The following is a 12349-nucleotide window of genomic DNA, read 5'->3' as shown; positions in this document are numbered from 1 at the left end:
TATCTTGTCCAATAAATCCATCTTCACCACCACCATGTCACCCGCTTTATCCTACCCTAGCCCTCCACTGGGGCAACAATTCTCCCAGCCTGATGCGCTCCAGAAGTACCTCTGCACGTGCACCACGGATATCAACAAGATACATGGAAGACACACGCCCTTGATGCTTGCCGTGCAAGCCGGGTACCATGCGGCGGTGGATCTCCTGTTGGAGTATGATGATCTTCGTGCTTCTCGATGCAATGCTTACGGTCAGACTGCGCTGTCGATGGCCATCACGCAGGGCAGCGTGTCAATCGTACGACAGCTGCTCCGCCGCAAAGATATCGAGTTCTACAGCCCCGATCGAAAGGTCCAGCAGCCACTTCTAGTGGCTTTAGAATATCAACAGTATGAGATTTTGGAAATACTCTTGCGGGATCCTCGGGCCAAGATCAATCGGAAGAATCATCGCGGCCAAACCATCCTGCACCTGGCTGTGATCTACGGAGACCTTAGCGCTGCTGCAACCCTTGCGAGAGAGGAGCTGATTGATGTCGATTGTCCCGATCATCGGGGGGAGACGCCCCTCATGTTGGCTGCGAAGCTCCATGCCTGCGATCAGCCTAACAACGTCGAGATCCACGAGTGTCTGCTCTCGAGGTCCAAAGTTAGGGTCGATCAAGATCGAGGGTCAATCTATTTTTCACATGCCGTGAAGACTTTCGATACCGAGCTGATCGAGGACCTCGGCTTTGTTTGAATAAACGTTGTCAGGTATAGAAGGAATCACTCCGTTGGCTCGAGTGAGAAAGCAATTTGCGACCGTCAGAACTCGGTTCCCTCTAACGTGCGTGCCACGATGCATGTCACATCCCTGCTCCGAGCATGTGCGAAGGGCAATGATGAGTTAAAGGTTCAGGCCAGGCAGGCCATGACACATGAGCCACCGAAAGATTGTTCTTGATATGTAACTTATTCCCAACTATCAGGTGTCTAATCTAAGCGCATACATTTTATGGGCAGCATATGTACGAGAGCTCGCTGTTAGGATCAAATTTAGAGAGAGACAAGGATCTAGAGCTAGCTTGTAAGCCCGGTCAAGGATGAAGTTCCAAGGCTCCTGGTCCAGGATGTTACATCGATAGTGGGTCTTGCGCCACATGGAAATTCTAGAAAGTGATCGACGCTTTTCCAGAGGACAGGCTGGCGTTTGGTTGGTCAGGCGCGGTGGGGTTGTGAGTCATGATGGACTGCAGATGCCTTGCCAATCAAGGTTGTTGGAAACAGGAGCGCAGCGGGTCCGTGGCCGGTAAGTTTGAGCGGTAGGAGCAGGGCCCGCAGATCAGCCAAAGTCTTGCCCGGGTAAAGGTACTCGTGAAGTCTCAGGTTTTGTCCTGCCAAGCGCGTCGATTACAGAGATGAGCAAGAAGATACTTTGTAGTATTCGCACCAATTAATTGACCTTTCATCAAGAATTTACCAATGGCTAAAGTATCGTCAGGAATAGGGTGCATAAGATGACAGGTGGAAAGTGGGACGGCGAGATCGAAATGATCGGCCGGCACCTTAAACCTTAAATAGCACGTGGGTTGGTCTCGAGGTCCAGTCCTTCGTGCATCTTGCTACACACCAATGTTTGGTTTCTCAGAGTCTGGCAAAAACAAGGACAACTGCGTTGCAGCAGCTCATGGTCGATGCGCGACAATAAGGGAAATGGTACCTATGATCGCACTTGCATGGCCATTGCGTCTAGCCCTCTTTGAATGCTGTATTGCAATACCTCTGTCGCAACTTGCAATGCAACACAATTTGATTGCCACAGCGATCATATCCATGGATTCCATTCCATCAATTCTGGTACCCAGTCGCCAATGTAACCCATCGCGAGAAATGAACAGTCTACATGATCGGTGTGATGGAACCAAGGGCTGGTCCCCCTGGCAACATGAGACCAACCACGGATCCATTGAAGGTTCGTCTTCTGGCCAAAGAGCTCCAAGTAACTTTCCAATGCCCTCGCAAATCAGTGGCCGTTCCTATGGATTTGCGCAGGGGGTTTCTGTGAAGAGACGTAGCCGACTTGACATAGAAGGCGCGAGATTTCCGGCCCAAAAAAAATCAGGACTTTCCTCCTCATACTCCCGTGTGTCATGGTTTCCATCTCTTGTCTGCAGGCTTGGGGGTCTCCGTGGCCACGGGTCCGCAGTACAAGCTCTGCGTCACCAAACATGCTTCGCAGGACGGGCTCTGCGATACCAACTGTTCCCCGCAGGACGGGCTCTGCGATATCAACTGTTCCCCGCAGGACGGGCTCTGCGTTATCAACTGTTCCCCGCAGGATAGGCTCTGCGATATCAACTGTTCCCCGCAGGACGGGCTCTGCGACACCAACTGTTCCTCGCAGGAGACCGCTGCGTTACCAAGTTCTCTGCAGGAGACCGCTGCGTTACCAAGTTCTCTGCAGGAGACCGCTGCATCACCAAGTTCTCTGCAGGAGACCGCTGCATCACCAAGTTCTCCGCAGGGGACCGCTGCGATACCAAGGTGCTCCGCAGTACTGACTCTGCGTCATCAAATCGTGCTCCGCAGGGGGACGTTGCGAAACCAAGGAACTCTAGCCAAGTGCAGGCACCTCTACGTGGTGCTAGGGACCAGTATTCAATGCTCGCTCTGCAATTGAAGAAGCCAAGACCTGCGCCAACATCGATGTTTCACCTTTGTAGGCTCGGGCCACGGGCGAAGAGTCTGGCATGGCCATGAGAGCCCATTCCGATGCCTGTTTCAACTTCAAGATAGCATTGAATAGAGAATGAATAAACCCAGCATATTGCTGTTCCTGATTCCGCCGTGCATATTAGTATTACGTCCAGAACCTGATTTCCCAGGATATATATACACACGTAGAGGATGTATACACACACGTACAGGCCGGTCAGCTCGGTCAAAGACCATCAGACTTGGGCAAGGAAGCATTATCCACGTCTATCGCACAGGTCAGGAAAACTGAGATGACTGTTGAGGTTGGCGTTGGTGGTGAAGGGGTAGATGCGGTGATCGATAGTCCCTGGTGGCAAGCAGTTTGTAATGATGATAGTTGACTGAGCGTCGTGAATCTCAAATGAGCGTGCTTAAACGTTTGACCCAGTGGTGGTGAAAAATGGAGTCTGTTTTGATAAACAATGGAGCATATTTTCAAAAAAAAAAAAGGGAATGAGCGTGCGTAGACAGTTGAGTCTTTCTCATCAACAGTTGTATGAGCGTCCATGATCAGTTGAAAGACCATTCGTAAACATTTGACCGGCTTTTTAACAGTTGAACTGCTGTGTAAACACTTGAACTGCTGTGTAAACAGTTGAGCTGCTGTGTAAACAGTTGAGCTGCTGTGTAAACAGTTGAACTGCTGTGTAAACAGTTGAACTGCTGTGTAAACAGTTGAGCTGCTGTGTAAACAGTTGAGCTGCTGTGTAAACAGTTGAGCTGCTGTGTAAACAGTTGAGCTGCTGTGTAAACAGTTGAGCTGCTGTGTAAACAGTTAAGCTGCTGTGGAAACAGTTGAATGATTGTGAACAAACAATCGAGTACGACTTCATGAACAGTAAAATGATCGTGCGTGAACATTCGACTGAGCTTCCGTAAATAGTTGAGTTTGCTCAGATAAAACGTTGACTGGCTTTCTGAAATAGTTGAGCCTGATCGGAAAACAGTCACCAGCTTGGAATCGGTGACCAGCACTGACAACAATTTGTCGATGATGACAGTGCCGACGCGTCGACAAGCAGACTGTCAATGCTGAGTCTAGATGCGTTGACAAACGGTGTCGCTCGGGCGGTGTGTCACCCTTCGCCCACACTTCGTCCGACTCGGGAAAAGACCCCACCAACATCACTGTATTTTTCCTCAGGCCAACAGCCGTTGTCAAGTCCTTCTAGACAGGAAATAGAGTCTTAACAAAGGGCTGGCAGTTGTGTACAAAAGGAAAGCTACATCATGTCGTTAAATTGGGAGGCCCTACACCAAGAATCCAGTTGGCTAGAGCTTCCCGGTATATACTGAATATATATATTGTAGCCGCACCTCTGTAGATCAATGAAAAACATTTTTTTTTGGTCTACAGACGCCATGACATCAGAGTCGCGCGCGTGGCTTGTATATCTCTAATGGCCTCACAGACACATGACCAATGAAGCTTACCACCGGTTTATTAGAGTATGACAGCTATACATCATGGAAGATGGAAGAACTGGGACTCAGTCAGTTCGAAGTCAAGCACGTATGATACAAATATGAAGCTAATGTTCAGCAACTCCACGGCCACAAACGGAGGCTCCTTATGAAATTGAATACAGCGGTGAGCTTTAGATTCGACAAAACGACACTATGCACGTACAGTGTGTATATACATTTTATAAGCTGCCCTGCCCCACACCCTGACGAGGCTGCCGTGGTACGCCCATCGAATAGCAAGGTGTATTGCATTTGTGTTACCGATAGCAGTCACCAGTCTACGAGGATGATACACCATCGAGGGTTTATCAAGGCACTTACACAGACGGATTGAAAAGTATCGAGCAGGAAGCTATATGAGCCCTGCATCATCGGCCTACAATTTGCACAGCATGACGAGCACTCTTCTTAAGACTAGATGAAAGACCTGAAAATACTACGAAAGAACCTCACAAGTACTCTTCGTCAGTCAGCAGCTCACGGGGAACATAAGATGTGCCTAGCAAGGCAAGTCAAGGCCTTGTGGTGATCGTGCGTTGCGAGACATCAGCGACGCAGCGACGCACAGCTGTGTGTCTGATGACACATGACTGTGCGATAGCTGAGATGTGTGATTGATGAGGTGGCCAGCAAGCGTTGTGTCATGACGCATCACCCGCATCCAGCACGATGGCATTCTCGAGGACAAAGTCAGCAGAGCTTGCTGCGTTAGGAAAAGGAGCAACAAAGCGCGCTGCGAAGGGCCTGGAGCGAGCAAAGATGATTTCACACAGCTTGCAGAGATGTACGCAATGGCGCAGATGTCACAGGGACTTGACAGCACGATGCAACGTAGAGACACCGAGCTCGCATCTCACACCACACCACCGTGGTGCAAGTCTCACTGTTGGACCTGGATGACAAGCACCTGAGCTAGACATCCAGCACCAATACGCAAGACCCCGTCTTTGTTCTGCCATGGTAGTTCGACGATAGCCCTATATGGTCATGGCTGTCTCTTCATAGATCCCCACACCTAGCAGAGTGAATCTCTGGGTGAAACTGATATCACCGAGTACCAAAATCTCTGAATTTCTCGATTCGCCAATAAGCTGGGCATGGATTCTTGGAAGCTCAAATCGACTTCTCTTCAGCAGCATCGGGGCCGGAGCCATATGTCACGTGATGAGATGGCAGGGGGTGTTTGGAAAGCATGGTGGCATTCGGGCCAGCAGCCGACGGGAATCGAGAAAGATCCATTCCATTTGAACGGCAAGCATGTAATTTGATCGATACTGCGAGAGACGGCGCAAATTTATAAAACCTTGCATGAGATCCCCCAGACTTCGGAACGACTGATATGGCCAAGCAGTGATGCCTGCAATGAAAAGGTCTCATGGAACCTTGTCGGCTGAAGTTAATCCACCGGCAGTAGCACTCGGTTGCTAGCTTTTAAATGACAGTCAGGCCCGGTTTGCTGAGCTTGCAGACTGCACTGTATGGCTACCGGATGTGACTTCATGTCACCCACATTTGGACATGATCGATCTACCGACAGAAGATCAGAAGATCAAATACCAGCGGCCGCAATGTCATACGTGCCGCTTGGTAGTCATGTCCAACCACTGCATCAAAACAGTCCATCCATCGAGATTCTCATTGCATGAGATGAATCCCTGTGCTGAAGCTCTACTGAAGTTTCGGCTTTCGCCTTGTCTCGTTCGCGAACTTTTAAAGCACGAGAAAAGCGTCCAATAGCATGTCATTGCAAAAATTGAGTGTATAACAGGCTGCAATGCAGATTCGTTCGACTACTGCAGTGTCCCTCGAGATCGGTGGAAGTCGGTTGCGCAGCAGGTAGGCAGAGTTAGCCGGGAAAATAGACATTAACCAGCTGAGCTGCTTGTCGAGCATTGATGCAGGACGGTGTCGGCGCTCGCACTTCCATGGATCGGAAATCAGCCTGCTGTCTCCAAAGCGAGAGAGGCTGGACCGTTCCCGTCCTCGGGTCCACCAGTCAGTCTGACGCGACGGCAAAGGCGGTGAGGCCGTCCCATACGCGCGTTGCAGTGTTGTTTACGCGACATCCCGAGGAGTTGGTCCGCACATGACGATGACCTTTTCAAATACGTCAGTCGACATCGGATCTCCTCACCGCTTGTCGTATTCGACTCTACCTTATGGTTGGATCCCTCCGAGGAAGCCCAGTAGATAATACAGACCACGCAGTGGCTCTGCCGGTCTCCAGGTTTCGACTCAGCCAATGCTCACTCTAGTCAATTTTTTAAGACCGCTTTGGACCTCTCTCTCTCTCTCTCTTTTAGTTGTTGTCACAGCTGTAGCAGAGTGAAACGACCATGGAGCATACCTTGAGCAGATGTATTTGATTTCCTCTTAGCTCTCGGCCAACTTCCACGAGCCCTCTCCCACAAGACCAATGCCCACATATCAATGCCCACGAGCCAACTCCCATAAGTCTATTCCCACAAGCCCACTCCCACAAGCCCACTCCCACAAGCCCACTCCCACAAGGCCGACTCCCACAAGGCCGACCGAGTCCAGCCATTGCACTGACCTAAACCAGACATCCGTGGCGGTCAGTCCTTCGTGAGCATGTTGCTCAGCATGCCCTTCCGTTTGAGAAACCGGCAACGCGTACTTCGACATGAACTGCATATCGGAACGAGGCAGTCAAACGCCTGCGGCGGTGATGGCGTGCTTTGTGTGTCGCACGGAGGCACATTCTGCTGGGCACAACTTAGCAAATAAATCAGAAAAGGAAATTTTGACTCACGTTTTCCGATAATTGATCAGCGTCTTGACGGGCGATCGAAAATTGGATGACGGTGCAGAATTCAAAACGAAAAAACTCATCTTGGCACTGCCCAATCACCAGGTGACTTTTTGGAGAGTCTGGCAAAAGAGCCAATGCTCAACATTTGAGCTTAAAGGCAAAGAATGTTTGTGATGATCCTCGCCTCAGATCCCTGCCTCAGTCTACACGATGAGGGCTGCTCACATTGGGAAGCGGGAGTACCAAGGGCTCCAGGAGTGCATGGGAGCTAATTCGGTCGCCATTAATCATCCGGCCATGCATGTGTAGTGTGACGGTGGTCTTCATAATTGGCGTCTCGGCTGAAAGTACCAAGTTGTCGGGATTGGCGAGGGACACTCGGTGTCGGAATTTGACGTTGAGGCGCCAGGTGAATTGCCGTTCCTCCGCAGTCGATCTTATGCTCTCAAGCTTGCGCGCCGATTTCTGAGCAGCCGAATACCACGGACGTTCGTCTGCCACTGCTTTCCTTGTTCATGTCGAGTCATGATCTTTCACAGGGGAAGGATGCGTTGTTCAAGGACTGCGAGTATATGCACATTGTGTTGTTTAAATGTATCGTACTTGACAAGTGACTCTTCAAAAGAAGTCAGTATATATCCGGCGATAAGGGGTCCACTCACAGTCCTTCATCTTGGATCTCACCACTCGTTGGCCCGTACATATATAGCTCCACAATAGCTTTTTGTCCACGGCGGGGTGTGTTGGGAGACTTGTCTGGCACATTGATCCAAATCTCAATTCTCGCGAGACGCCGGGGACGTTTGCGTTGATTCAAGATGGGCTGGATGGTGACAGTCTATCGTAGTCTGAATCCTTGATCATTCGCCTGACTTGTGCTTGAAGGCCTGTCCCACCGGGCACTTTATTAGTGCCTTGATCAGGAAACGACTTCTGACTCACCTTCGTAGGCACTGGGCTGACAATTGTGCCACCCCTGTAGTATTGACCTGAGGTGGTCGAGTATGTATTGGGCTGGTCGCAAGTCCGGTGTTCGGCGCAGTCTTAAATTGTATTGAGCTGGCCGGGACATAATTGCACAAGATAAATTGCTCATGCTGCCATACTTTCAACTAGCGTAGAGAGGCGAAGTTCGGTCGGCTTGATAGCCAGACTCATAGATGTCGTACGTGCGGAATTTGGTAATGCGGTTGAGACTTGTGACTCTGACCCTAGCTGATAGACATGAGTGATGCCGAAACATCAATGGGCAAGGGAGCTGGATGACTTTATCCGTCGGGAGGTGTATGGTCTGTATCAGTGAGTAACGAGTACCGGCACCGAACATCAAAAGCGAGGAACTTATCTTGGGCAGAGGCCTGTGAAACTAGGAAAGGCCCTTCAGCAAATGATGAAATGCTCAATTTGCGGGCTCGCAGATGCATGTCGTTGCCACTCCTCCCCCGGCGATGACGAGCGATGTATTCACGGATTCAAAGCTGCTGAAGATGCCATGGATGGAATTGGCATGCGTTGGGGAATCGGAGTGTTTTGTATCATCTTTCCCATTGTCGCCTCCCCGCTTTACTTTGTACTGAAGATCAACATCCGAAAGGCGCAAAAAAATAGTGTTGTCGTGAAAGAAAAAAGCAACCGCACAATCCTACAGAGCATCTGGTTCTACATCATTAAGTTCGACGGTAAATTTTGAAAGGTTTCCTAAAGTCGGCACATGGCTAAGGTTTTTACAGCTCTTGGTGTCTTCCTATTCTCCGCTGGGCTTTGCACATTCTTCCTCGCATTCGACATCTCCGGTAGTGCCCCCAGCAGCTGGGGTACTCCTTACATTATTGCTATGCTCGTTGTCGGCTTCGTCATGCTGTTCGTCTTCGCCATCTACGAGACCTGGTTTTGCCCAAAGCCCCTACTCGCAGTTGGCTTTTTGTATAATCGAACGGTCATTGGTGCCTTTTTGCTGGATGCAACCTACCAGCTTTGCTACTATTGCTGGAACTACTATTTCACCTCGTTCCTGCAGGTTGTCAACGATGTGAGCGTAGCCGAGGCTGGTTACATCAGCAACACATTCGACGTGATATCTGGTGTTTTGCTATTATTTGTCGGTGTTTTGATTCGCAAGACTGGTCACTTTAAGTGGCTTCTATGGATCGCAGTTCCCCTCTACGTCTTTGCTCAAGGCCTGATGATCTACTTCCGCCGTCCCAACCAAAGCGTTGGCTACCTGGTCATGTGTCAAGTATTCATCTCGATTGGAGGTAGCGTTTTTATTATTTGCGAGCAGATTGCAATCCTGGCAGCTGTCGATCACCAGCACGTCGCTTCTGCTTTGGCCTTGCTCAATGTCGTCGGCACCGTCGGTGGTACTATAGATGTCACCATTTCAGGTGTCATTTGGCAAAACACATACGCGAACGCCCTACGGAGGTTGCTTCCCGATTCTGCTATGGAAAACTTCGATAACATCTACGAGGACCTGACCACACAGCTTAACTATGCAGTTGGCAGTGAGACAAGGATTGCTATACAAGATGCCTACGCTTATGCGCAAACCAGAATGCTTGCTGTCGGAACTGGTATCATGTGCTTAGCATTTGTCTGGGTCTTCATGATCAGAAATATCGACCTGAAGAAGGTGCCACAAGTCAAGGGCACAGTCTTCTAAGTTTGGAAGAGTCCTTAAGTGCAATATGCTGGGGTTTCTCCTACCTGTGGCCAAATTCTATGCACACTTTCTACCCAGGAAATATCTTGTCTCAAGACTTGTTGTTTTCATAGCTGCATTCGCGTGATATATTTCCGGGCTTATTGTGAGTGTATCGGACCCGGAGGAACCTATTTCCGACCCGCACCCGCCCCCCCTCTCGCAGCCTCCTTCGCCGCAGCATCCGCCAGCTCGTTGCCACTCACGCCCACATGTGCGGGGATCCATCGAATCGAGAACATACCAATTTGTATCGCGTGAAGACCTGCAAGATGTTCAGTAACATCCGTACAAGAGGCAAAGACTTGGTAGAAGATCCGGTCCGAAGAAATTCTTGCGAACTCTCCGTTCCAGTGTTCTCTGGGGGCGGACGCTGGTGGGGTGATATGAGGGTCGTATGAGCAGACTTGTTCGGCGCATGTTCTGGCAAGTTGGAGCCCGAACCGAGAAGCAATTTGGGCAGGCCTAAAATCTTGTGCAGAGTGTTCGATGTAGATTCAATGTGATTTCGCAATATCAGTAGGAAACTGGTTCATTCATGTTTTCCGAGAACGCCTGGTGGAATAGACTCGAAAAAAGGTGTAGAACCGGACGCATACGCTCTTTGTCGGCGACATCGAATCGCGAGCTAGCAAAGAAGCCCCTTCGTCGGGCTTCAATCTGAACCGATGTAATCAACCGCAATTTGCCCAACCCAGGCCCTCCCTCAATGCTGATGATCTCGCATAAGCCTTTCGGCGTTGCTATGCCATGTGCAGCCGACCTTCCCGCATTGTCATTCGATCGGGAGCTTCCCTCGCCACTCGTGCTGTCAAACGAGGAGACTGACAAGCGCTTGTCTGGTCCCTTCCTCTCTACGATGGCAGGATCGGACTCGCTACCCTCGCTTGAGGCGTATGACGAATTTCTGGGGGAACGCGTGCGGCTTGTATTAGCTGGATACGATTGGGTACCCCCAGCGGATGTCCCGCTCACAGAACCGGTCTGGCTGGGAGATTCATCAACCAGATTAAGGGCTTCCTCTTCCCCGGGGGTGTTGCTTGGTGAGGGAAGGACGGTGAAAGTTGCGAATTGGTCCTCCGGCAACGACGACAAGTGAAGCCCTCTGGCTCCCTGAAACAGTTTCAGAGTACGATCCAGGACCTCAACGACGGCATCTCGCTCGGCTGCCCGGCCCACCATCGTGCGTGGGAGCGCGAAGAACGGAGAAACATCTTTGCTGGCGACTTCCCAGCTTTCCAGAACTGCCGCGTCTCCCGCTGCCAGCAATTGCCGTACCTCCATGAGGTCATGTCGCAGACCGCGGGCAGAGTTGTATCGCTCGGAGACATTTTTTGCCGTCGCCTTGGCGATGATCCGTGCAAAAACCTCTGGCACGTCGGGTCGCAGGGTCGATACTGACGGCAGCTCCTGTCCAAGTAAATTCTCGGAAGTGCAGCCTTCGCCACATGTGAACCAGATTTTATCTTATCCCCATGTGTTGGGTAGACCCTTTTGATAAGTGTGGGATGCCCGTCTGTGGCTGGTAATGACGTGGAATTCTCAAGCAGGCAACCGTGAACCGGTCAAAGAAACGCCCAACACATCATCAGCCCATAGCTCTGATAATGTTGGTAAGCAATATAGATATCAAGGGTAAGATATATATGCTTTGACCGCCAATACACGCTACCTGAAATACAAGTCAAGTGGCAAAACACTTCCACCATACCTTTTCCACCTGCACAATTTGCCAGTCGATCAATCCAAAGCAAATCATACTCTTCAGTCCTCACAATGCCCCTTGATAATGCTACCAGTGGTCTAGGGGGAGGGCTTCCTGATGATACACTGGAATCAGAAATAAGCGAAGGGGTCAAAAGTGTCCCAAAAAAGCGACTGGACAACGTGACTAAAGACTTGACTGACCCGTTCATCCCCGGCCAATTTCCTTCCGACGAAGCTTCGCCCAAAAATGAGGAAGCCATCGAGATCTCGTTTTCATCTATATGGTCCACCATCACAGCAGGGTTGTTCACTCTATTCCCTCAAGCGTTTGATGGATTTGAGTTCGGTATAAGAAGACTAGTCTCTTGGCTGCTACCTGCGCCTCGTCAAGCAGCAATGTATGAAGCTGCATTAAAGCGCCCTGCCACCACGACTTTCATTGTTTGTCAAATGATCTGCTGCGGAGTGCCATTGTTGGTATTCTTAGCTGGTATACTTGTCTTCGCTGCTATTGCGTTACTGCTCTGGGCTATATCGTCACTACTAATCCTTGGTCCGGTGTTGTCAGTCACAAGCATGATGGGGGTATCTCTATGGGGATGGGGCTGGATATTCTATGGTCTGGTCAAGTGGGTTGATAAACGGTTTTTAGGCAGTATGCTTACACGCTTCTGGCTTCCTCGGTCGCAATCAGAGGTTCAATCAGAAACGGAATATGGACGGGACCTGCCCGAGGAAGAGAAAAAGACAGAGTAAAGAATTGGAATTCTGTGTACAGTATAATCGCTCACATGGTATATGTTATTCAATCTGAAAACTCCGAAAAAAGCATGGTACCTTATAGAGACCTCTTCTTACTGTACTCTTCGGATCATTAACTTTCTTAAATTTTCGACGGGCTGTTGGCAGTCAAACTAATAATAGCCATAGTGATCAGAGTTGGTCGGGGGTATTGATCAAGC

The 12349-nt window shown here is 50.0% G+C and overlaps 3 protein-coding genes across 3 annotated transcripts; 2 read left to right on the top strand and 1 right to left on the bottom strand.

Annotated features, from left to right (window-relative positions):
- Positions 1-8210: 8210 nt before the first annotated feature.
- Positions 8211-9641, top strand: N7520_009615 (MFS general substrate transporter; the record flags this gene model as incomplete). The annotated part of the gene is made up of 3 exons (XM_057143549.1): positions 8211-8278; positions 8336-8658; positions 8710-9641. The coding sequence occupies 3 exons, from the start codon at positions 8211-8213 to the stop codon at positions 9639-9641; spliced, it is 1323 nt and encodes a 440-aa protein (XP_056992837.1).
- A 555-nt stretch (positions 9642-10196) lies between these two features.
- N7520_009614 (uncharacterized protein) lies at positions 10197-10964 on the bottom strand (the record flags this gene model as incomplete). Its single annotated transcript, XM_057143548.1, has 1 exon — positions 10197-10964. One exon carries the CDS (start codon positions 10962-10964, stop codon positions 10197-10199), a length of 768 nt encoding a protein of 255 aa, XP_056992836.1.
- Positions 10965-11456: 492 nt separating this feature from the next.
- N7520_009613 (lipid droplet assembly factor 1) lies at positions 11457-12143 on the top strand (the record flags this gene model as incomplete). Its single annotated transcript, XM_057143547.1, has 1 exon — positions 11457-12143. The coding sequence occupies one exon, from the start codon at positions 11457-11459 to the stop codon at positions 12141-12143; it is 687 nt and encodes a 228-aa protein (XP_056992835.1).
- Positions 12144-12349: the final 206 nt, after the last annotated feature.

The sequence above is a fragment of the Penicillium odoratum genome, assembly GCF_028828045.1.
Source record: "Penicillium odoratum strain IBT 22623 chromosome Unknown utg000006l_segment0_segment0, whole genome shotgun sequence".
NCBI classification, from domain to species: domain Eukaryota; kingdom Fungi; phylum Ascomycota; class Eurotiomycetes; order Eurotiales; family Aspergillaceae; genus Penicillium; species Penicillium odoratum.
This window is presented reverse-complemented; position numbering and strand designations above follow the sequence as displayed.